The following is a 26387-nucleotide window of genomic DNA, read 5'->3' on the forward strand; positions in this document are numbered from 1 at the left end:
AACATGTTCTAAAAGGGCTGCTGGAAAGCCCTTTTTATAAAAAAAAAAAAAAAAAAAAAGTTCCCCCCTCAAACCTGGAATCTGTTGTTTCAAACCAACCCCTTTCCGTTAGCTTTGGCATTATTCAAGCTTGCACATAGATGTGAGAGGAGTGGCCCCTCCTTTCGTGCACTGTCCTTGGGGCCATTTGTTTTCTCTCATTTGAGCAGATTGGAGTCATGCTCTGCTGTGAGTCATGCAGGGTGGGTGAAATGTCTATACACAGGGTGTGGTGGGTGAGGGATCCTACTGGTGCTTTGTGGCTGCCGGTGGAAGAATAAAGCATCTAATTTGGCTTAAAATTGCCTAAATGCAGATGGATGGATATGAAGCTTTTCTTATGATCATACAGTTAAAAACAACCCTCATATGGGGATGTTATGAATAAACTTCCCTGAGGTGTGTGTTGATGCTGCATCTTCAAATGATTTTCAGCTGTTAAAACTATCAAAATTCCTCATCTCAGTAGTAGAGAGCATAACAGCTAAAGAGCTACACAAACATGCTTAAACTTAGTTACTTTGACAAGTATATTGAGACTTAGATGCTGCTTTCTGCTTAAAAATATATGTTTACACAGTGGCTGAAACCATATAGGCTAAATGTTCTGTTTCCTATTCCAATGTGTGCACCAGATGTGATCCAGCTGCAACAGGATAGATTTGCTGCACACAATATATCAGCATACCCTGAAATGGTTTCACTCCTACACTCTTCCAAAAAAAAAAAAAAAAAAAAAAAAAAAAAAGCAAAAGAAGGGAGAAAATCCCACCTCCTCAAACACTCCTTTCCCAAAACTTTACCATGCGGTGTCGATAAGTGGTGACTAAAGCAGCAGGAGGAGTTCATCACTTTCCTTTTTTTGCTTTTCACAGTCAGACTATCTGTCTCTGCAGGGGTGAGACCGAAGCTTAATTGGTTCCCTCAGGCTCCGTATTTTTTAACTTCAGCTTTTCGTGCCGTCTACTACACCTGCCTGCCAAGCTCCAGCGTTCATGGGCGCGGTTGGGACGCGTGCCCAAATCTCTGTTTTGACTTGCTTGGGAAAGTTGTGCGAAAAGGCACAAAAGAACCGAAGACTTTAAGAACATCCCACCACGGTGCGTCAACTTCATACACAAACGCATTATCCTCTCTGCGTGGACGCGATCGCACACACTGTCCATCTTGAGAGGAGTCGGGATTTTGATTGATTGTTGTTCGTCTTTGCTGAAGGTATGGATTTATGACAAGAGTACACTGGAATAACCTGGAGACTCTTGTTTATGCTGGATGTTGAGGATGTTTCGCCCCACCTGGCTGTTGCATCTCTGCACTAATAACTGCGCTCTGGGAGTTTGGTGATGGGCTGTCAGACACATTTGTTGGCTTTGTTGGATGGATTTGCGCAAAATCCTCTATATACTTTATTCCTATAAGTTCTTCTTGAAGTACCTCTTGTCTTTACAGCTCAGTAGGGGGTTTTTTTGGGGATCACTTTTCTTCCTGTGGTATTTATAAAATTAGTCTGTTGAGCTCAGGATAGTTTTACATGCTCTCTTTGCTGTGCTATTTGCATCCCTCTAAATATACTACAGACCCTGACCTGACATCAGGCCTTTATATTCTCTGTTCAGATCAGTTACAGGCTATAATGGTGAGCTTTGTACGCACATGAAAGAAAATAAGTGGTGAATTTATGATAAAAGTGAAAAGTTCTCTCCTGAAAACATTAATTGCACTGAGCGGGCTATAAATTATGCTTTAAGCAGCTCAAGCTTTGAGGAAAGAGGGAAAAAAAGGGGGAAAAAAGCCATCTTTGGGTTTATTTCTGCATTTTTGTTCCTATATAAGTGTGCTGCAAATGAAGCACATGTGGTTAAATGTCCTCGGCTCTTAGGGTGTGGTGAGAGGATGGTCTTTCAGAGCTGTACAGGAATCTGGCTTCTCATATTCTTTTGTTAGTTTTGCTCTTCAAAGACACAAAGTGAATTCAAAGTCTATTGAAGTCTATAAGTAGTTTGATCGTGATGCTTTATAACTTCTGGGGCCTTTTCATGTGGTATCAGCTATTCACATGACATTTAAACGTGCCTGGAAAGTTTTAGGTGACCTGAGAGGTGAATGTTTTGTTCATTTACCTGGACTCACTGGGGACATCTCTGCTTTTGAGGTCATTAAAAGCAGGTTATTCAAGGGGAAACTGCCCTAATCCTGTTTATCAAATAGAGTTGTTTTTTTTTAAATGTGGTCATGAGGCTGATTTGATGAGTCTTCAGTGGCATGAAATTTCTAAATAATGTCGTAAACTTAGCTCAGATGTAAGCCCTCTGTTCTTTGACCCGAATAATGCTTGTGACATTTTTGCCCTTTTCCCATCAATTTTTTTTTGTTGTTGTTGCTAGAATGCCATTTAACCACAGTAGCAAACGTTTAACAACAGTTGGCGCAGTATATGCATGACAGTGGTCAACATTTTATCCTCATCTCACCAGATAAGATGGGATGGAGGAGTTAACAAGACAGATGGACTTCTCAGGAGGCTTGTCAGAAGAAAATGGTGAGATTTCTGAATTCATTTCTGTAGATTTGAAACGTAGATCGTAGATAAAGGCAGACACATCACAAAAATCTCCACTTTTTTTTTTTTTTTTACACGCGTAGATGTATGCAGACAACAGAGGTTAATTGCATTTGCTTAAAGCATCAAAAAATTACATTTCAAAAGTTCAACAGCAACACATTTTTCCAAATACAACGCCTCAGGATAAACCACAGACCTTGATGCACCAAGAAATGATATGAAAGTGTGATTTTTCATCTGAGAGCTTAATGATAGATAGTGTTAGTCTAGACCCAAAAGCCCAAAACACTTATTTTTAGATACCACTGCAACCTTTTCTTGGGTGTTGCTTGGGTGTTTCTTTTGTTTCTCTTTACTGGGGGCTTTCTGTTACTAACAACACGGCATGACTTCACTAGTCTTGGTTTTCATTTCTATTCCTCATTCTCAGGGCTCGAGGTGTCTGGTTTTTGCTCCAGTAGTCATAACTTGATCTAAAAGTACAGCTCAACTCGTACTAACGACTTATGACACGGGCGAGGATGGAGAGGTCAGGGGACGTCTGATTATAAGCTTGACGCTGACCGAGAGAAACATATAATCAGCAATCCTGTCGTTCTTCTCTAGTTTTATGTGTCACTTTTAAAAGTAAGCGAGTTAAGTTGGTAAACTTACAGTAGCGCTGCTCAAACTGGTAGTTACAATTTCCTTTACAAAAGGGAGAAGAGAAAGAGGAAAAATGACACAAGATAATGAATCAAAGATGGAGGATCATAAAAAAGCCAACATAAGTCAGTTAGAAGATGATTTTTACAAATGTGCACTGACTTGGCTTCTCCAAGACTTTGTTGGAAGCTGTTCAAAGTCGGAGTGACAACAGCAAAAGCACGATCAACTGTAGTGTTCAGCCTTGACCTTGAAACAGACAGAAGTCCCTAAAAGGACAGAAGAGGAGGAGGTGGATGAGGAGCAGCAACTGTATTCAGTTATATATTATCTATAACTGAATGCAGTAAAAGAGACTCAAGAGGCTGCAGCTGGAAAGCAAAAAGCCTCCTAGTGGAAGAAGATTGTCATTAATATTAATCATTAGCACCAAGTTAATTATAAAGGACCTGCACAAACTTTAACTTCATAAGTTTTCAACGGTTTACATTCATTATCATCTAAAGAGCTTTTGAATCATAACTACTGCTGTTTTGTCTCTTGACTTCGCAGCATAATCGTCAAGAGTCAACTGTGAAATAGTTATTATTATTATTATATTATATTATTATATTATATTATATTATTGACCTTGGAAAATGCAGTTGGGCAGAAAGGAATCTTAACACAAGCTCTGTTTACTGGGGAACGTCTGCCAAAGTTTCAGACACATCTTGTGGCCGTCGTCGGCTCATTTGTCATGAAGGTGGATTATAATTGTTATGTGGAAATTTCCCAGTACGTGGAACTTGGGCTTAGAAGATTTTGTCAAAGTAAAACTGTAAACCGTGACACCTCCAGAAAAGACTCACTTCTCAGATAAACTTGTTTGTTTTGATAATTTAGTTGATATTCATCAGTGGTGGGAGAAGTTTAAGCTTGTTGAGGTGGAGATAATTTTAACTCATTTATATACTATTGGGTAGTTAATCAAATCAAAGTAACTAATAATGATATCTGTCAGATAAATGCAGTGGAGTAAAAAGTACAGTATTCCCCTCTGAAATGTAGTGAAGTAGAAGTATACAGCAGCATGAAATGGACAACATCTTTTATTATGTATTGACTGTCTTATTAGGATCTGTAAAGTGTCCCTGGGTGACTTTAAAGGTGCTTATAAATAAAATGTATTATCATGACTATTATTATTAACAAACAGGTACCTCATCATTGTACATAAATACACCACTGATGTTTTTTTTTTGCAAATCCAGTTTTTAATCTTACCTGCAAAATATAATTTTCAGTGTTTCATGTATGAATAACGTCCACATTTGACACATTAAACTAAATATACACTTGATTAGACTCAACATTTAGAAATTTCAGTATCAATTATAACACAATAACATAATAAAAAGACACCCTTTATAGAGTGTTTATATGCTGTAACTAATGACTTTATTAAAAGCTCCTGAAAACTTGTATTGAAATCCTAAGTATCTTTCTATAACAATAAATAGTCACGATTAAATAAGTGACAATCAAATTTAAACTTATGGAAAACTTAAAGTTATTATTTATTAAAACGTTAACACTCAAAACCTCAGTTAATCTGTTTCATCAGGGTGTGGTTTGATCAGTCCCCAGATTCTGAGTCACATGTCGCTGAATCCTGATTGGTGGGTAGAAGTATATGACATCACATTGTTCCAGCTGAGCCCCGCCGCTTTAAAACAGTGAAAAAACTACGAACACAGACATCTCAGAAAGCCCAATAACCAAAATGGTTCGAACTTTGGCAGACAGTGGCATGTTCATGTAGCACTTGCTCATTCATAGTGAGAAGATGGTTGAGGAAGTAAACTCTCAGGGCCTTTAATGGTTAAGAAATAAAGTCATTAGTAAAGTATTTAATACAAGGTGATGAGTCTCTTACAATGTAAACAGAAAGCAAATGTCCTGCTGGAGGAAGATAAACACTATGCAGAGGGATTCTTCTCAACTTAGAAACGTAAACATAGTTCATTACTGCTCATAAACCCTTTATAAACAATGCCTTATTAGTGGTACCACATTGTACTACAGCAGCACAGTTGCGCTACACTAACTCTGCCAACACTTGTAAATCAATCAAAGTCACATTAATTCAACTCTGGAAGCGTCAAAGCTCATAATCAGTCATTCAACACTCCAGTCAACACCTGCCAACTGGGATTAACATAGTTTAAATTCAGGATTATACAGGTTTCTCTATAGATCATGTATACAGGAATGAACATGAAGTATACTGCACAGTGCACACACTGTATTCATTTTCTTTCTTTCTGTTCGCTATCAGTTGTGACAGAAACTGTAACTTCCACAACCAGATTGACTTCTCTGCCACCAAGTGAGTGTCTCTTTTTTCCTCATCATCCCTGCTTTGATAATTGGCAGTAAACTAAAGCATAATACAATAATTATAGCCGAGCAGGTCTGAGGGAAGCACCCGATGAGTAACAGCTTCTCCTTGTTTTGCTTTGTGTCTTCTCGTTGCTAGAGGGAACCAGCGGATCAAATCACAGGAATATGTCCAGCGGTGCTGGAGGGCTGAGCTTGGAGAAGAATGTCTTAACCCTGAACAGTGGAACTTATTTCTCTTCATGTGAGAGCAAATTTCCACTCATGGTCAAAGAATTGGGAAGTGGTTGTCTTCAGAAACGTTGTGAAATGCTGAATGTCATATTTTTAACTCCTGCTAGAATTAAACTAGTACACATTGTAATTTCTGAGTTTGTGTATCGTTAACGTTTCCCTTCACTTGCAGTTTTTAAGAACTTCCTTAGTGTGACTCAGATATTTTCCTGTTTACTCTGCAGAGATGATAGAGTTACAGGAAATCCAAAATAACTTGTACGCATCCCTCCAGCCTCTGTAGGTGTGAATACCAGTAGCTACAGCTCCTCCTCAGGAGTTTACCTCGGAGGAGACTCCTCAGGAGGAGGTGATGGAGGGGGGAGCTATGTAGACGGGGAAGGTTACGGAAGCGGAAGCGGCGGAGGCGGAGGCGGCACCAGCGGTGGCAGTTATCTCGTCAGCTCGGTGTCAAAGGTCAGGTCCAGCTCGTCTGGTGGTGCCAGGAGAACGCAGACTGCTGGCTCATCACGTGGGGGCCTGTCGCCAGCTTTCCGGGAGAGGAAGACCGTATCCAGCCGCTCGGGAGGTTACGATGGTGAGCTTGGCATCACAAAAGCTTAAATAGAGGAAACCGTTGGGCACTGTCAAGGGTGCTGTTTATATTGCTTTTAAGCTATTGTTTGGTTTCTTTTTAGGAAGTTCCAGTGCAAATTCCTCTCCAGAATTCACACGCAAAGATTATGGAAACTACTGTAAGTGAGAGTGAAATACCTCCAGCTTCATCCTTGTTATGTGTTTATGTGTATTTATGTTTTTGTTTTTTTTTTTCATTTTTCTGTCTGTTTTCTTTTCAGGCTCCAGCACCACACGAGGGAGGAGCGAAAGCAGAGGTATTCATTCTTCCTGTCTTTATTTCTGTCCTGTTTGACTATCTATTGTACTGACTTACGTTTTATTATATCAGGATTTCGTTGTCCATTGTGTGTTGTGATTTTTTTTTTTTTTTTTTTTCCAGAGAGTGAGATCAGAGCCAGATTACAAAGTGCCTCCCCCTCAGCCTCCAGATGTAAGACCACTTGAGACACATGGATCCATATGCTGCCGGTTATGCAATTCCTCATAGAAGCAACAAAGCGTCTTCATTTGCGTGTGTTCATCGGGTCACTTTAGAGCAGCGTGTTTTTTGAATTATGCTGCTGTTCAAATGCTTCAAAACCTCACCATCCAGTATATCACTTACTTTCCCTTCTCTTCCACTTCTCACATGCACACTTAAGCACGCGAAATTTAAATTAGTAACACGTGTGCAGTTCCCTAGACAAAAGATATACATCAGCAGAAAAGAAAAAGGGCGAGATTTAAACAAAGCAGGTTTATTTGCCTTCTGCTCATGTGGGCAAGAAGTTAATGTGCAGATTTGTGGTGGCAACAATGGCACACATGACTCACTGCTTGCACTGTGTGCCTCCCATTAGGAACATAACAACAGTGGAGAGTCAAAGCTTTGTAGAGACTGATTACTCCCCCTGCTGATTAAAGCGAATAACTGCCCTGATTTTATCCACATTTTTGAACTGTTAGTCATTCTGTGCCACCTTAACCCCACCTCAGCCGGGTGTCAGATTGCTCTGTGGCTTTTTCTGCTTTTTCACCAGCAGTGAAAGAAGAAAAAATAGCAGCCCTAACAGTTTAAAAATCAGAGGTGGAATGTAGTACATTTACTCAAGTAAAGTACTTTTATTTTCCTTGAGTATTTCCATTTTATGCTACTTTATACTTCTGCTTCACTACATTTCAGAGACAAATATTCTCACTCCACTGCATCTATTCAACAGATTATAATTATTACGTACTCAAGAAGATTAAGATTTCACATGCAGAACATTTAATTGGCTCATTATTATTACAGATCAAATTACCCAGCAGTGTATAAAACAGTTAACATGAGCTCCACCTCCTACAGCAACAACATTAGAACACTGCTTACACAATAACATAATGAGTATTTTTACTTCGAGTTCAAGTTCAAGTTCAAGCCCATCTTTACTGTCATGTGTGTTAAAAATACAATGAAATACTTGTGCTTTGACTCTCTGCCTTAACACAAAGGACACATAATCCCAGACCAGTAAAAAGACACTACAGACCTACATAGACTATGTACACAGTGCATTCATATACATACATTATATTCACAATATACAGTCCATGATAACAACAAAGTGCATGTGGGTGCGTCGGCAACCTGACTTCCTGTGGAAAGAAGCTGTTACTGAGATGGCTGGTCTGTGATTTGATGCGCCAGTAACGTTTTTTGGTTTTTTTTGGATGAAAGAAGATACTTTATTTATTTTTGTACTTCTACTTAAGTAAAATTATGAGTGCAGGACTTTTATTTGTAAAGGAGTATTTATATAATAGTCTGTTGCTACTTTTACTTAAGTAATACAATTCAATACCTATTAAACCACATGTAAAAGTACTTTATTACAAGTAAAAGTCCTGCATTCAGAATAAATTTCACTTCAGTAAAATAACAGAAGTACTACCATCAAATTATGAACAATGAATTATGAACAGTGGCCTCTGTCAACGTATTTTATAGTTGTGCTGTATATATTGTTGGATTACTATCAATTATGCATTAACATGATTTCAGTATTTGAATGTTGCAGTTGGACAAAATTGAGCAAATTAAGTATTTATCATGTTTGATCTGTATTAATGTATCATATTGTGTCTGTTAACTCTAAATCTGCAGAGAAACTAGTGACAATAGCTGTCAAATAAAAGTAATTGTTCAATATTTCTCACTGAAATTTAGCTGAGTAGAAGAAATAAAGTAGCATGACATTAGAGGTACCTCAAAGGTTTACATAAGTACAGTACTGGAGTAAGTGTACACTGAAACAAAGTTTTCAGAGTGAGGTACTGTAGGGCATGTTAAGTATTCTGGTAATCAGTGTTAAGGGTTAACAGGGTGAGTTTGGTTTTTACAGGGACAGAGTTGGATGATGTGAAGAAGCTACTGAAGGGTCGCTCCAGCAGTGTCAGCCCCACTCGCTCTTCCGGGACCCTGCCTGTTCCCAAGAAAGCCAGCGTGGAAACCAAGACCATCTCTGTGGCCTCTCAGTCGGGTATACACCCTCGCCAGAGTCGCACACATGCACAGACACTTTGTCTCCCTCTCAAAGATATATGGTTCAGTGTGGCCTCATGTATTACTGTTACGTATTAGTCACACAGCTCAGCACCTGTTCTTCTGAAAGATAATCCCTGGTGAACTCACACGTTAAACAACGCTCACCGCAGTTTTTAAGATATTTTCAGAATCCTGAAAGACTTTTCTTCATTTGGATAAAAAAAACCTTCTGTCCATTGTACAATATAAAAGAATTAAAACCTGTTTTCTTAGTCGCAACTGATTTCTTAATCCAAAAGATGGTAAGCAGAAGTGACATACAGTAACTCTGTGCTTGTTTTGTTTTGTACAACAAAAGAAAAATACATTATAAGTTATGAAAATGTATGAAAAAATAACATAAATATATCATTTTTTTCATGTTGTTATGTTTAATGGCACTTCTGGCTGCCGTCTTACTTAAATAAAGACACAGCTGTGGAAACATGTCAAACATTTTTTGCATCATGGACAGAGTGGACAGAATATTTCTTGATCCAGATGGACGGAGGAGTCTTTGAAGATTGTGAAAATACTTTCAAAACTGCAGGAAGTGTTGTTAAAGGACCTCTTTGAAAACTCACCAGGAGATTTATCTTTTATAAAAACTTTGACTCAACTGAAATGAGCAAACATGAGAGGCGGTTAAGTTTAAGTGAGATAAACTTTATATCTTCTTGATTGTTGCCTTCCTGTTTTTGTTTTGTTTTTCTCTCCCGCAGTTTCAACCTCGTTTGGCTCTGGTGTGACATCAGGCGGGTTCAACACCATTGATACATCTGGCCTGTATGATAACGGTCTGACATCTGGGCAGTTTGATACTGGTGTGAAAACAGGCCAATATGATGTCAGCCTGAAATCGGGGCAATATGGTACTGGTGTCAGATCAGGCCAGTATGATAGTCTGAAACCAGGACAGTGTGAGACTTGTGTCAGATCAGGCCAGTATGACGTTAGTCTGAAATCAGGACAGTATGATACTGGTGTAAAATCAAGCCAGTATGATATTGGTCTGTGCTCAGGACAGTACGATACTGGTGTAAAATCCAGCCAGTATGATACTGGTCTGAAATCAGAGCAGTACAGTGCTGGGGTGAGATCCGGACAGTATGATACTAGTCTGAGATCAGAGCAGTACAGTGCCGGGGTCAGATCCGGCCAGTATGATACTAGTCTGAGATCAGAGCAGTACAGTGCCGGGGTCAGAACCGGCCAGTATGATACTTCCACACTGGATGCTCTGCTTCCGTCTTTCTCTTGGTCTGCCTCCACCCTGCCCTCCTCCTCCGCCACGGTGGTCACTGGCAACACCAGCAGCTACACATACCAGGGCGGCACCAACAACATGCCAGGAGGATCCTCACCCCTCAGCCCCACCTCACCCTCGTCCCTGTCAGGTGAGACCAAACGTCTCCCAAGTATCACCTGTTACCTGCAGGTGAAATGTCATTTTATTAGAAAGTTAGTGAGGAACGTTTAGTGGAGGGTTTGTCTTTATTAGCGCTAAAACAATCAGACAGTCAGTTAATCTACACTACTTTCACTTAATTATTATCATTGAAGTAATTTATCAAGCAAAAATGTAAAACTTTTGCTGGTTCAGGCTTCTCAGATGTGAATATTTGATGCTTTTCTCTTTTTTATTATCATTTTACATTAAATATCTTTGGATTTGTTTGTCAGACAAAACAGGCAATTTGAAGATATCACCTCAGAAACTGTGATGGACATGTTTCAATATTTTATGGACCTAAAAGTTCATTTGGAAATAACTTATATTCACCTTAGTTTTTATATTCTGGGTCATGGTTGCTTCCATGTCTGTTTTTGTTTTGATTTTCTTCATTTTTGTCTCATTCTGTGCATATTTGGAGTGTTTAATGTGTGTGTTTTAAAAAAATCAAATCTAGTCCATCAAAGAAAAATAAACAGATTGATGAAAATATTCATTATTTGCAGCTCTAGTGTTTAATTCTACATCTCTGTTCGCAGTTTACGGCTTTCAGAATAATCTGGCGCCCACTTCTGGCAGTGTTCTCACCACCAGTGGAGCAAACGTAAATGCTAATCTCGGAGGTACGATGACACATCTCCTAAAAATTTCCACAGTATCTTGACACTATCAATATTCTGCAGTCAATAAATGTTGAATATAGTGCCTTTATTATGTCAGTATCTCCATGCTCGTGTTTTTGTCTCTGCAGGTTATGGTGTTCAGAAGAACGTGTCAAATGGTGGTGGTGTCGTCAGCACTGGAGTCTCTACAAGTGAGCACAAAGTTGTCCTGTTAGCTGAAAAAATGTTTTCACACTTCAAGCAATTCTCAAATTTTGAAAGTGAGTCACTTTCTGTTAAACGATTCCTGCAGTAACAACCTGTTTTTGTTGTTTTTGTTCTCAGCCACTAGATCCCAAACTGAAGATGCATATAAGAAAGATTATAAGTTCCTGATCTCTGAAAAGGAGAATGTTCCAGTCAAGAGAGACGCAGAAATACTCATTTTGGCCAAAGACAGCGGCAAGCAGTTCACCAGCGGCAGCAGCGTTCATTTAGGAGGAGGTCAGTCAGCTGCTAAAACACTTAATTTTCTTTCACCTTAATCAAATTTCTGAACATTTTTTGGACCCAATCTTAGATCCCCAAATTCCCATGATCACAGTAAGTTGTAAAACATATTTAAACAGAATACAACTATTCTATTTTCATTAATAACACATTAAGCAACCCTGATACTGCTCACTTGGAGGCTGTTAAAGGAATCATTTAAGCTTCCTGGATCTGCTCAGTTCTCTTAAACCATCACAACACAAATCAAACACTTCTGTTTTGCAACGAAATAGCTGAAACAACCCAAAGAGAATTCAACTTGTACTAATGATTTCTAATGAATGTTGTTTTTTTTTTTTAACAGGGTCGATTTCAGGAGACTCCATAAAGAAAGAGAAGCTTATTTCAAGCTACAGTGAGACAGCTCCACTGAAGACAGAGACAGGCAACTCTTACTGTGAGTGCTCATTTAAAACATCTTTAGTAATAAAAAAATGACATTAATTGACAAAATCAGTAACCATTATTAATTAATTCACTAGATGGATCATCTGGAGTTGTAATGAAAGACAAAGCCACCTATGCAGGTATGTTGTTTGATTGCATGTGTGTTGATATTTTCAGGATGGTGAATATTTTAGTTTTTGAAAGTGAGAACATGTCTTTTTCTTCCGTCTTCAGAGATTCACAGGGACAGCGGCATCTTCGGAGGCGGAGGACTGTGCTGCTGCTCCGACGCGTGTTGCTCCTGGTGGAAATGGCTGCTGGGTCTCCTCCTCCTCTCCTTGCTCCTGCTGGGACTCCTCTTTGGGCTCATTGCCTTGGGTGAGGATCAATTATGAAACATCCTGAAATTTGAATTCAGGGATGATGATAAAAACCTTGGGAGTCATGCGATACTCTCTGGTGTTGCTCTGTAATGAAGTGCTTGGGAGTGACTGTTTTTGAGGCAATGAAATGTGTGTTTTAGCTTTTACAGGCATGTGAGCATTATTTCACAGTGCTGCAAAGAGCTGGTAGACCGTAAATGTACTCCTCTCCCTGGAAATTTGATCCCTGGGCTCTGTCCCGCTGCCATAAAGTCGGCCTGACATTCATTGTCAGTGGAGCAGCTCCAGAAATTGCTGCTTGATGACATCACAGACTCCAGTTTGTTCCCCTGCAGCAGGAGAGCCGTTGATGTGGATTCATCCTGATTCAATGTGTACAAACCTGGAATAACATTTGCATTCTCTTCGATTTGAGGTTTATTTTTACATAAAGTATGCACATCAAAACCTGCTGAGCACATTTAATAAGACACATAAGAAATTACTGATTGATTCACACGATTAGCAAAATTATCATAAACTGTGAATCCAGTGGAGAACATATATTTACTGTCTTCAGGTTCTTTTTTCAATTATTTTAAATACAACCTAAGTGTAATCAGAAAGTACACAATGTTTAGTGTGACTACACTACAGTGTGTGTATGCAGTTTCAAAAAAGTCTTTATATCTTTAGTTTTTCTCATTGACTGACAAACAGATAAATACTTTAAGCTGAATATGAAGTAGTAACAGGTGTGTGAACATGTGGCACCGTACCAAAGTTGTTTTCTCTCATTTTTTCAATAACTTGGTTTCTTTAGTGATCTGGCAGATCATATTGGTTGTGTTATTTGGGCTTTTTGGCTTTAGTTAATGAGGTTTTGGCAGAATATTGTGGGAAAAGGCAGAACAGGCGAACAGATGACTGTAGTTCAAAGAGTTTAAATCAGGACAAATCAATCAAAAATGATTTGAATAAACAATTAGTCAAAATACTTTGTTTTGAAGTTTACGCTTCTTTTACGCACTGAAATTAACACCAACCAGCACATTATTCAGCAAGAGTACAGGTTTCTGGTTTGGATCTGTGATCACATCTGTATCTAATCTGTAAATATGTATTGTATTTATAATTTGAATATTATGTTTTGGACTCAAACATCTTCTTTTTCCAAAGTTGTCTGGATGTAATTTAACAACTTGATTTTTTTTTAACAACTACAATATTTTGCTATGTGTTATCTTTACGGTTCATTAATTTTTAAAGTAATTCTTCTTGAAATTCTTAAATAATCAATTATTTAGTACAATATTTATCAGTTATTTTGGTGGCTTACCCAAATATGTTACCCCCCACCCCATCCATAATGTGTATTTTTGTGTATTATTTCTTTCTTTCTAAAGTCTTTTTGGAAATTTAGTTGATAGAAAAGTCTGTCAAAACGGTGCATTCATGTGCAGTCAGGTTGGAAAAGTGACTTCCCTAATCAGAGTTTAGTTTGTGGATGAAATGCTGTTTTGCAACCAACTATAAAATGATGGCTTGTTGGAGTACCCAAACCCAGGAGGCAGCTACTACTGATATGTTTTTGACCTGTGGGAAACACTATATTTGGATGTTAAACAACAGACTGAGAATCATTTCTTAACTCTGCCTGAATGTGAGCTCTTTGTGTGTGAATCCTAACAAATGTTGATGCCCCTTTCTCAGCCGAGGACGTGAGAAAGCTGAAGAATCGAGTGGCTACTCTGGAGGCTGAAGCCTCGGCTGCTGCTGCTCATACCAGTCGTCTGTCAGGTTCTTCCAATGACATCAACGCCTATGCGGGTGGTGCAGCTGGTGCGGGTGGCTCCCACACTGACATACACCTCGCTGCTGGAGGAGGCTCGGGCTCCGGTACCGGAACACGAATCGGAGTGGCTGGTGCTGGTGGCTCCACTGGTACAAGTGGCAATGACATCGGCACTGCTGGCTTTGGTGCTGCTGGTGCTGCCGGTGGTGCAGGTGGTGCCGGTGGTGCCAGTGGTGCCAGTGGGACCATTGGAGTTAGTGCTGGAGGTGCCGGCACCAGCGTCAGTGGTGGTACCAGCACCAGTGGTACTAGCTTCAGTGGTAGCACTGGCAGTAGTGGCACCAGCTTCGGTGGTGGCGCTGGCACTAGTGGCACCAGCTTCGGTCATGGCACTAGCACTGGTGGCGCCGTCTTCACTGGCCTCGGGACAGGTGTAAGTGGAGGACACATCGATGTTGCTGCTCTCCAGGTGACCGTCCAGCACATGCTAAGATCGGAAATGCAGTCACAGGCATTCAGAGGTACTGCACATTTATACTGACTACATGAATATGCATCCACTTACACCGCACACACACACACACACACATACAATCAATCATGTTCATTGAATGGTTGTTTTGTCTTTTAGCTTTTCTAGTATCCTCAGTCCAGGGAGAGAGAGGGCTGCCTGGACCTAAAGGTGAAATTTAAATATTATTATACTCATAAAATCTAAACTTTTACCCTTTTTAAATTAATTACCAGGAGCTGTGTTTATTTTATGTTAATTTATGTTTATTCTGCTTCTTCTTTTAGGGGACACTGGATCTAAAGGTCGGGCAGCAAAACCATCAACTGCTATAAATCTTTTTCAGATTTATTCGGTTTTAATTCTGCTGTTCTGTTGAATTTTTATTTGTTTCTGATCTACTGTCGTCATAATCAGATATATGTTTTTCTTGTCACAGGAGATACTGGTTTCCCTGGAATGCCAGGTGAGGAATGATGCCTAACATTTTCCTTGAGTCATTACCAGTATTTCATCTTTTTTCAGGAATAATGTGCAGGATCATGATGTCATTTTACTTACCATGACCTTTGACCTCAGGTCCTCCTGGTGCGATGGGCCACCCAGGCGCTGACGGTCAGAAAGGACAGAAAGGAAGCCAAGGTACAGAGAGCGGTTCGGTTCAAAATGCATGATACAAGTACGTTGTTTGGCTTATTTAGAGTAAGCAAGTATCTGATTTTAAAATATCTGATCAGGTGATCATGGACTCGAGGGGCCACCAGGTATCAGGGGTCGTGAAGGCCCGGCTGGCCCCAGAGGTGAACCAGGTTTTGGAACAAAAGGTGACAGAGGTACGTCTTAGATACAGCTCACACAACTTCTGCATTTACTAGTGAATAATAATTACACCCAGCTGAACATGATCACCAAGGTTGTGTAACTGCAGAATCTCATTTCTTTGGTTTCTGCAGGTGCTCCTGGAGATCCAGGGGTTCCTGGGTCTGTGGGACCTGCCGGCCTGGCTGGACCAAAAGGTGAGAACCTTACTTTTCAATTTTTTCAAAAAGTTGAACAAAAATATCTAATTGTGAAGTAGTTTTTTCATCAAATTTCTATTGGTTTGACTTGCTGACAAAAATGCATCAGTTTATTACCTCATGGTGTAAAAACTATAATCTCCACCAGGTGGCAGCATAGAGTGAGTTTGCTAATAACGCCACATTAGCAAGCAAGACCCCTTTCTAGATGCACACAAACCCAGTGCTTAATACTAAAAATGCACATAAAATTTAAAAATGAAAGGTATTTACAGTAGTCACCTCCTGCTGCACCAGTTGCTTCAAATCAATATTTTAACCGATAATCATTCATAGACTTTTGAGCACAACTGGGATGTTCAATTTGAAAATCAATCTGTTCTCTGACAAACTCTTTAATTACAGGACACCGCCTGCAATACCATTCCATGTTTATCTCTCTAACTGATGTCCTAAACTTAAGATTGATTCTGCCCATCATTTTGTCCTGCCCCTATTTACCATTATTGATTTCAAATCACTAAAACTATGGAAAGATTGTGGAATAGCTCAACTAATTTGGACAACAGAATACATACATGTGGATACATATCTAATATATATATCCAGATATTTGTGTTTAAGAGTAAAATGAACACAGATAGGACAACAAATTAGTGTGAGGCTGATCTTTAGTATATTTATTGTCACAATAATCAATAAACTACCAGCTATGATTGGCTGAATGCACAGGACACACGTCCCACCAGCCTGAGTCAGCTGTAAGAGTGAGAGAACTAGTTAGCAAAAATAGTCAAAATAGATAGGTATGGTGCTGAAATTGAAACATGATGAGCAGAGTGGATGAATCTGATAGCACTGTGAGGGTTTGTCAGACTACAAAGTTTTGGAGCCACCGCTGTATATACTGTCTTATAGTCACATTAAAATTAAGAAAGAAAGAAATGATGTAAAATTAGTAAAATTTTACATCATTGTCTGTGTCGGTTCTTAATTCCACTGTGAATGTTAGATGTTAGTTTCACATGAGTGTTGGGCATGACTATAATAATGTTCCTGTTAAACTGCATTTTTCCTTGATTTTAATTATTCATCTTTGCTCTAGGTGAACCTGGAGCTCATGGCCTTTCTGGACCACCAGGTGAGTTTCTTCCTGTTCTCATTCTTTCAGAGCATTACAGTCATTACAGAAACACCCACTGAGGTGAATATTATCTCAAATTTAGCAGCACCAAGTGAAAACACTGTTAGCGGTGACTAGTCTTAATCCCTGGCATTTTACATGAACTGTTTCTTTACAGGTCAACCAGGTCTTCAAGGTTTCCGTGGAGAGGCAGGGGCTCCTGGAGCTAAAGGTAGGTTACATGGAAATGTGCAGATAGCAAAATTATTTTATATGCTGTAATAATGTTAATTACACTCACTCTCTGACTCTGCAGGCGACAGAGGGCTTGCTGGATTTCAAGGACTTAAAGGTGTGTTGTACAGTAGGTTCCTCAGACGTTTATAAGACTTGTGGGGTCAGTAAATGTTTCTAACTGTTGTTTAATTCATGTTTATTTTAGGTGAACCTGGTGACAAAGGTCTCAGAGGTCTGCAAGGTCAGTACAGCTTTGTAAATAAAACTATATTTGTAGCTGTCAAATTGACATGTTATTGACCCTGTGCAGTCTATGTGAGTTTCTTAATCCAGTTGTCCCACTCTTCAGGTGAACCTGGTTTACCAGGTCTGTCTGGGCCAGCTGGAGAGAAAGGATCCAAGGGATCGATGGGTGAGTCAACGGACCCCCAGCCTCAGACTTTCCCACTAATTATGTTTTCAGTGGATTGCACTGAATTAAAGAATGAGTTCACAATTTTTCAAGTCTGTCTTAAAACAATAGTCAGGTCCCCAAATGAACAGTGAATTAATTTTTCTTGCCATAATCATTCCTGTTCATACATTAATTGTGAACCTATCCTTTAAGGTGATGAGTGTGATCGTACCAAATGTTTCATCCATCTAAGAAAGTAGAATAAATACTCAATCATTCATATTATGTATTTTTAAAAATAACTTTACTTCTACACCTTTAAAAATGAGTTATAGAAGCTGTTTAAAATTAGTTAGTTAAGCAAAGTAACACACTCCATCCACCAGGAGGCAGCAGAGAGGAGTCTGCTCCCTCTACTGTTTATTTAAGGAATAACAGACCCTGAAAAGAAAAACAGACTATTGCAACAAATGTTTTTGCTTTTAGAGTGACTTATGGATTGATATTTACCAGAATATGTGTTTTTTTATTTTCCTTTTATGTCATCAGGGCTGTCTGGCCAAGATGGTGCAAAAGGCTCAAGAGGTAAATGAGTCATGACTGTCTAAGCATTACTAATACACCTATTTAAATATTATTTTAATATGCACAAGGACATTACATCAGAGGTTACAACTCTTGAATATATTATGGTCAAGCTAATAGCAGAAGCTTTTATTCCTCTTGCTTTTTAGGTTAAAATAAATCAAATAAATCTTTATGATCTTAAATTATATTTTTATATTTGGCCCTCAGGTGACCAAGGGCCTGCTGGACCGCCTGGACTCAGGGGTCCTGCTGGGCCTCCTGGAGATGCTGGACTTCAAGGTAAAGTGAACTTGCTGTCGCTCTTATGAAACATGATATTTATCTTTAGTGGACAATATAATGAGATATATTTATAATTCCTCACTCTCTCTAGGAGCACCTGGGCTTCAAGGACCACCAGGTACGGGTCAACACACACACAACACACATTGTAGTTTAATTATGAACTCTGTGGAGTATTTTGCTCCAGATTCTTTGCTTTAAACGCTGTCATTACATTCTCACATCTTATTTTTAGGAATACCAGGGAATCCAGGACAGCCAGGGGCCAAAGGTACAACTCCTGTCAACTCTAGTGGTTTAATGAAATCAGAAAGGCCTTCTCCAGCAGAAAACTGTCATACTTTCTAAAACCCTGCAGCTCTGTGCAATTAATTAGAAGTGTGAAATGTGTCTGTCTTATTTTAGGTGAAATGGGTCAAGCAGGAAGAATCATTAATGCAGGTAACAAAGCATGAACAACAGATTATTATTATTATTAGATTATGAGATTATTTACAAGCCATTGATTAGACTATAGTTTTGAAGATATCTGACCATTACTGTTATTTTCCAGCTGGCTCCACCTCTGTGGGTATCCCAGGACCACCTGGACCTTCTGGTCCTCCCGGCCCTGCTGGACCTCCAGGATTATCAGGTCTGATGCTTGACAGCCCAGAAAAAACCCAGCCCTCGTCCACGTCATTCTGCATGATGACTGATTGCACCATATCAGAATTAACAATGCTTATCACTGTTGAATTGGCTAACTTAAGTGTTTGTATTTCTTTATTATCTTTCTTTTTTGTACCTCCCCAGGTCCCATTGGTCCTGCTGGTCTGCCTGGCCAGCCTGGTAGGTCATTGCATTCTCCTGGACTTAAAAAAAGTGTTTTACATTGGATATGTAGCCTTCAGAGTCTCATAGCTGCTGCGTTTTGTTTGTCTTCACAGGTCCTAAAGGTGACAGGGGATACAAGGGAGACCAGGGAGAAGCAGGAGTATCAGTGAGAACGTCTGAAACTATAAGCTCATCCAGATCTGAGAGTGAGTCCTCTTTTTATGAAGCCCAGACACCCTACAGTATGTAGGACTGAGAAATGTCTACAATATATCATGATCTGCTGCAGATATACATAGAATTGCCAATAAAAACAGAAATTCTACTTTCCATTTGAACCTTAATGAGATAAGATACAATAGAGACAAACAGAAAATGAGAGAAGTGAGAAACGGTGAATTACAGGCGACAAAGGCCCTCGGCTGACTACATGGTCAGCATCTTAAAGCCCTCTACCTCCAGGACACCCCAGAAATGTTTTTTTTATTTGGTCTGTTGTTGGTCTGTTTCTGCTTTAGGGCAGTTTGGTGCTGGTGGAACCTCAGTAGTATCTGGCCCACCAGGCCCACCAGGTCCACCTGGACCTCCTGGACGTCCAGGTAAGTAAGACACAATGTGCTCTGTTTTGAAATCATCAAAGTCGTTATCTTAAAGGATTTTGTGGAATTTGTCAGACACCATCTGAGAATCTCTGTTCCTGCAATGACACGTTCTTTAAAATGTGTCACTGACCATCTGAATAATTTCTTCATTAGGAGACTCAAGACAAGGACCTCCAGGACCGCCTGGTCCTCAAGGTCCTCCAGGTCAGACAGCCAAGTATTTGAGCTCATCAAATCCAGTTTCAAATTGTGATTCTGAGGTTGCTATTATAAGAAGCTTATCCATCCTTTGTATCAAACATTAATCCTCATGTCTGCCTTATAGGTTATGGAAGACCAGGACCTAAAGGAGACAAAGGAGACTCAAGCTTTGCATCCAGCTCTGGTATGATCCAAAATCTGAATTTTTGCTCCGTCAGGATGCAACAAGCAGAAACAGAGCACTTCACAGAACACACTGGAAAATGGTGACACAACTGTATTCATGTCAACACTGCTCTTCTTACAGGAACATATTATCGTGGACCACCAGGACCACCTGGGACTCCTGGGCAGAAGGGAGAAACAGGTGACCTCTTATGTCTCATTTAATACAACTTCCTCTCTGTTAGTTTACTTGTACTTTATCATGAAATTTCTGTCATTGTTTTAGGTTCTCCTGGACCAAGAGGGTACCAAGGTATCTCTCTTTCTTTAAATTATGTGTATCTTGGCGTAATTTACTATCAACTAATTGTAATCAACTATCTTTACATAACAGTACAGATAGTTGTGAGCAAATCTTGAACTGTGACATCTCATTTGTGTCTCAGGTGAACCAGGTTTGCCCGGTAACCCAGGAAGACCAGGAACCTCAGAGAGAGGTCAGTCGTTTGTCCATCGAACGAACATCCAAACACAAATCATACATAATCAGATTAGAAAGCCATACTTGTGAAATCTTGGAGGGCTGAGCATGTGTGTGGAGCATGCTAAGCGCATAGTGTGATAGATATACTGTAATTGTATATTTCTTCCTTACAGTGTCAACTTATGCTGGAGGACCCGCGATCCAAGGACCACCGGGTCCACCTGGACCTCCTGGACGTCCAGGACCACAGGGAATTAAAGGTAAAGCTAACAACAAAATGTCTGTTCAGAGAGGAATCAGTGCTTTATTTTCTGTATTGTAGAGTAGATGTATCTGCCTGTGTGCATCATCTGACAATAATCCTTTTGTTGTTGTCAATCATTTCCAAGGTGACACCGGAGCTCCTGGTTTACCTGGCTCTTCACGAGGTAGAAAAAAATCATAATATCCTTACGACTCTCATCTTTTATCTTGTAAAATCACAAGAATGGTGTTAAAGTTTGAGTTCAACTATACTCTTCAGGCTCTTTACTATCTTATTTTTCCTCAGGCTCAATCTCAGTCACCTCAGGGCCTCCTGGTCCTCCAGGTCCTCCTGGCCCTCCAGGCTATCCCGGCTCCTTCTCTTCTACTGAGATGCACCAGTACATCGCCAGCTATCTAAGTAAGTGTTTTTCTGAAGTAAGATCACAAGATCACAGGCTGTCAGGAGACGAAACAGAGTTAAACATGTTTAATTTGTTCCATGCAGGTAGAAACAGACAGGCTGGCATCCCTGGACCTCCAGGTCCACCTGGGCCTCCTGGAATCCCTGGAACCTTCTCAGGCTCTATGGAGGACATCTCCGCTCGCATCATTGCATACATACAACGTAAGCCTGTGATTTTCCCCAGAATTTCTATCACTAAATGACAGTGTGAGGAGTACTTTATGTTTTAATTTTGTGTTGTGCTATTGCAGGTTCAGGCTCAGGCCTAAGCATTGGCGCTCAGGGTCCTCCAGGACCACCTGGCCCTCCTGGCCCCGGCTCTGGATCCCTGACTGTCAACGCGCTGATCACCATGCTACAGAGTACATACATACATTTTCAGTCTGAGCCGCATCCTGTCAGACACATATAGGATCCATGCTGCACCCCACACATTTACAGAAGACCAGTGTGTGCACAAGCTCTTCAACATACACTCATCTGACAGAGTTATGCATGGAGCCAAACTATGTCTCTCTGCTTTGATCTGCTCAGGAGATGATGTGAGGAGATATGTGTTAGGACCACCAGGGCCACAAGGACCACCAGGACCACCAGGGGCATCAGGAGGAATATCTGGCACTTACAATGTACAGGAGATAGCTACGTATGTCTTCAACATCATGAATGGTAAGTACAGGTTGCAAGGAAAACATTGACCCCGGAAGTGGTGCCTGAACTTCAATCAATCAAAATGTTTTTGTTTCACAGAGAGAGGGATTGCTAGAGGTCCACCTGGACCACCAGGCCCTCCCGGACCTGCAAGTACAGGAGGCCTTGGATTTACTACTGCTACGATTGACTACACTGCACTGATGAGAAGTAAGATAATTTATTAACTTTTCCCTTTGACAGACACTGACCTTATCTTACCTAAAGAGTGAAGATAAACTGTACAGGATGAACTGGATTTAGAACTGCTCGTCTTGTTGTTTTACTCAATAAATTACACAGAGCACGATCTATGTTCTCCACCACTGAGTAAAGCTGAGGAAAGGTCACTCAATCACCATCTTCCTTGCATCCTCACCCAGATTCAGACTTCCGCTCATGGCTTAACTCTGCTGTACAACATGGTCCTCCTGGTCCTCCGGGTGTTCCAGGGCTTCCTGGTCCTCCAGGCCCTCAGGGACCGCCAGGAGCCTCCACTTCCACTTCCACTGTATACGGAGCAGGTGGTCGCGGATACAACTTGGAGGAAATTCAGCGTTACCTGCAAGGTGAGTCTGGCAAACTGGGTGAACATAATTTATTGTTTAAAGTGAGGTTGACTGACTGTTAATGTAAATTCAAAAGTTATTTATTATATAAAGTAGTTTAATTCTTCTCAGCTGTGAATGTTTTGGCAAAAAGTATGTCTAGCAATGAATAATAGTCATTATAACAACAAGATGTAAAACAATCTACCTACAACCTACCAATATTATTACACTGAATATAGTACAGTTAAAAATGTATTGATGATTACATCTTTTAGCTACTTCAAGTGAAATGATTGCACTTATACTTAGAAGAAGAAAAAAGAAGAAAAAACTTTAGACAAGACTTTAATGGTTGTCATAATTGCCTGCCTGAGAGAATATTTACTGAAAACAGAATTAAATAGAATTTACATATGGCAAAGCAAATTAGACTTTCTTGTAAACATCAACCAAAGGCAATGTGTTTGCAGACGCATTTCCAATTATTTGTTTGCCTTGAAGTCACGACAGGAAAAAAAAAACAGAAACGCATGCAAAGTACAACAACAACAACGAAAAAAACCCAACAGAAAATCAACATGTAAATTCTTGCTTTACTGACAGAGAATTACCTAAATATGGCAGGGTTCACCTCATTCCCTACCTGCTACAGTCTTGTGCTAACATTATAATACTTCTCAATACATGGAGTTTCCAGTTTATCGGGTCCACTAGGCTGAAAAGCGGTGTGTTGCTGCCCCCTCTGGTTGAACGTTTCAAGCCTGTTTCACTGCTGGGTGTAGTCAGAAGTGTAGCCACACCCAACAATGATGTCACAGTGTACTGACACAACCTGAAGTACACTTTTATGTCACTCCAGCAAAGTGAGAGGTTAAAACTGGAGCATTAAATGCTACCTTTGCTGTATGTTATGTAACTTTCAGTTTTTGTTGGCATATTAGAATGGTGTTGATTCAGTTATTTGTTTGACAGTGGTTGTGTGTTTCTAATAATTTCACTGCTCCTTGTTTCATACATTTGCCCTCATTGATATAAATGGGGTTGCATTAGTGATTGTCATTTTTTTTTACACTTTTTGAATTTAATGTTTCTTAGGCTCTGGCTTCAGAGGTCTTCCTGGCCCTCCTGGTCCTCAAGGTCCACGGGGTCCACAGGGTCCACCAGGCAGTCACAGTGGATCGGTTTCCTTCAGTGGAAACTTCCCTCGGGAGACCATCCATGCTGAAATTCAGAACTATCTGACCAGTGAGCTCCTATCATACACAGATGATTATGAGTCTGTCTTCAAACATAACCATCCTAGCTGCTTAAATGTGCTTGTGTGGATACATTTGTGTAAAAACTAAGACAGCCATGTCAGCTCAGATGACTCAGATCTCACACATGAACCTTTTCTAACAGGTGACAACGTTCGGCGCACCATCATTGGACCTCCCGGTCCCCAAGGACCGAGAGGTCAGAAAGGAGATCGTGGAGAGCCAGGTTACGTCCAGGGCTACGTGCAGAGCCAGAGCCAGTCTCAGGGTGACTCTCGCTATGGTTCCCAGCACAGAGAGATCGACGTCAGCAAGCTCACTGAGACACTGGACTACTCCAACGTTGCCTTGAAAGTTACGGACTACATCAAGAGTGAGTAGATTGTGGCTGCCAAACATGGAGAGAATTAGTCATTTCAGGAACTAATTAAAACCTGTATTGTTATACATAAATTGGAACTAATAGACATGAAATTAAGTGAACAAGTATGACCACATGTGTGACAACAGCACTTAAGATATAATAATCTTTCTCTAGATAAAGGCCTCCTGCAGGATTATCTGGTTGAGGGTCCTTGGAGAGCAAATGTAAGAGCGATTCAAGGTCCCGCTGGTCCACCTGGCCCTCCTGGACCACCTGGCTACAGCCGTGTCATTGGGTCCTACGGCAACGTCACAGCTGACCTGATGGACTTCTTCAGAAGTAAGGATACAGATTTATTATTTTCCACGTGTTGTATCAGATTAAACTCTACAGCAATGGAAAACTATCTGGACTTATGTAAGCGTAGTTGGAAAATGTTGCTTCATTACCACTGAATCTGGGCTTTTGCTCTTTCACAGCCTATGGCACCATCCCTGGTCCTCCAGGAAATCCTGGACCAAGGGGAGAAAGAGGGTATCCAGGACCCAGAGGAGAAAAGGGTACAGCCCAGTGGAATAGATAACATTGAGAAAACTCTGTTGTATATTTGTCAGAGTAGAAAAGTAGAGTGAAGTGACGGAAACAAGCAATCTGAGAGTCTTGTATGTTTACAGGTGATCCTGGACGCCCAGGTTTACCAGGACTACCAGGGTCATACACTGTACAAATTCCACACCGAGTGCAGAAGAGGGACACAGGTAACACACTTCCAATGTTGTCAAATTGTGTAAAAATATGTAAAAGTGTCACATACATGTAACTCATCACTAAACCTTTTTTTTCCTCCACTGCAGGCAATAAAGTGGTTCGTCATCAGCTGCGTCGCCGTCAAGCTAACGGTGGCTGAAGAGCTCACATACTACTGGATCATGTCAGATTTCATTTTTACTTGTCTTTATTTCATTTTTTTTAGGTGTTCAACAGTAGTGATGCAAGTAGTAGAAAATGCTCCTTATTTTGTAGAAATTTGTAGAAAAGGACTATTTGAGGAAATAAAAAAAAAATGCATCAAACGTCTCTTAAAAACGGCTTCAGTAGAGTAATGGATTTAGTTGCGGGTGAGTGTTTTTGTGACTCAGACATTTTTGAGTTTTTGACATGTGGGTGTGTAATGTTTACTTTGCTTAGTTAGAGGCTTGCATTCAAACTTTGTGCAGGGGCAACTTTGTTTAAGAAAACATCTATTTTTAGGCGATAGCCAGCAATTGCTGATATTTTTAATTGCACTTTGCATCTTTTTCCATGGCTTGTGTGACTGGAGAGTCTGGTGTACTTTTTTTTGTATTCATTGTCTTTTGAGGATTATATTGTATTGAGGACTATATAAGTGTTAAAAGCTGTTAATGTTATATCATTGTAACCGTTCAATGTTTTATGAAAGACTACAATATTTTATAATACTGCCACATTATCCACATAAATCAAGCCATCTTCCAGCCTCTAAAACCCTGGAAATTATCCTTTCAAATTATAAAATGATTTATGTTTTAAAATATATAAAGTTATCATTATCTGAAGCAGACACTGTCCCACAAGTTGCAGGTAATTTGCGCAGCAGGATTGGGGCAAGGTGTGCGTGTTGCTGCATTCAGGAAAGGTTTGTTACTTGTTACTTGAAAGGTTTGTTGGTAAAAAAATAAATAAATCAGGTTGTTTTCAAGGTTGTGAGACAGGGACTCAGATAATCACTAAGAAATGACTGATTGGATTGTATATTTTTGTATGAGATCGCACTGAAATTCATATATTTTCGTTATACCTTTAAGTGTTGGAAAGATTTAATTATAAATTGTTCCCAGATTGTTTTACGTCAATGAATTTATTGACATTTGATCAATATATTTGAAAGACACACAAATAAATCTATTTTTGGACTTGTGAGTCTTGATATTTGTATGACTCAATTGATATTAAAATGATTTCACTCCAGGTTTGGTCCAAATAAACAGTCAATATTTTATTTACAACAAAAATGTCCATTTATAAAGACACTAAATACATTTGATCTGACATCAAAAATGCATATACTAAGAATATTCATTGTGATAGAATGACGACTGTCAACACATCAAAATGCTGTAACTTAACAAAATAAAAAAATATTTGAAATCTATGGGCCGTATGGTGTCATTCACAAGACACAGCCTCAAATAACCCC

At 39.9% G+C, this 26387-nt stretch overlaps 1 protein-coding gene across 3 annotated transcripts; it reads left to right on the top strand.

Moving 5' to 3' along the window:
* The first annotated feature begins 834 nt into the window (after positions 1-834).
* On the top strand, positions 835-26342 carry col17a1b (collagen, type XVII, alpha 1b). 3 transcript variants are annotated; one of them, XM_044373232.1, is made up of 56 exons: positions 835-1254; positions 2514-2578; positions 5568-5618; positions 5769-5873; positions 6138-6440; positions 6541-6597; positions 6700-6735; positions 6861-6911; positions 8845-8982; positions 9749-10423; positions 11019-11102; positions 11231-11293; positions 11427-11585; positions 11938-12030; positions 12116-12160; positions 12255-12398; positions 14096-14698; positions 14809-14859; positions 14976-14993; positions 15128-15154; positions 15268-15330; positions 15426-15521; positions 15642-15704; positions 16813-16848; positions 17009-17062; positions 17147-17182; positions 17273-17308; positions 17417-17479; positions 18011-18046; positions 18257-18328; positions 18423-18449; positions 18567-18602; positions 18737-18772; positions 18885-18965; positions 19127-19162; positions 19261-19353; positions 19666-19746; positions 19903-19953; positions 20075-20134; positions 20258-20317; positions 20402-20428; positions 20562-20612; positions 20773-20859; positions 20989-21027; positions 21150-21263; positions 21351-21470; positions 21560-21670; positions 21843-21977; positions 22059-22169; positions 22382-22567; positions 23645-23794; positions 23951-24178; positions 24344-24508; positions 24649-24729; positions 24844-24927; positions 25024-26342. In XM_044373232.1, exons 2-56 carry the CDS (start codon positions 2524-2526, stop codon positions 25074-25076), a joined length of 5616 nt encoding a protein of 1871 aa, XP_044229167.1. In that variant the 5' UTR covers positions 835-1254; positions 2514-2523; the 3' UTR covers positions 25077-26342. The 3 variants fall into 3 exon arrangements, with proteins under 3 accessions (XP_044229167.1, XP_044229168.1, XP_044229169.1); XM_044373233.1 differs by having other exon boundaries at positions 835-1139; XM_044373234.1 differs by lacking the exon at positions 2514-2578.
* Positions 26343-26387: the final 45 nt, after the last annotated feature.

The sequence above is a fragment of the Thunnus albacares genome, chromosome 14 (assembly GCF_914725855.1).
Source record: "Thunnus albacares chromosome 14, fThuAlb1.1, whole genome shotgun sequence".
In the NCBI taxonomy this organism is placed as follows: Eukaryota; Metazoa; Chordata; class Actinopteri; order Scombriformes; family Scombridae; genus Thunnus; species Thunnus albacares.

Coding starts and splice junctions, on each gene's coding strand:
- col17a1b (XM_044373232.1), top strand. CDS start 2,524: ATGGAGGAGTTAACAAGACAGATGGACTTCTCAGGAGGCTTGTCAGAA. Junction 12,161..12,254: donor AGACAAAGCCACCTATGCAG/GTATGTTGTTTG, acceptor TTCCGTCTTCAG/AGATTCACAGGGACAGCGGC. Junction 21,264..21,350: donor GTACATCGCCAGCTATCTAA/GTAAGTGTTTTT, acceptor TGTTCCATGCAG/GTAGAAACAGACAGGCTGGC.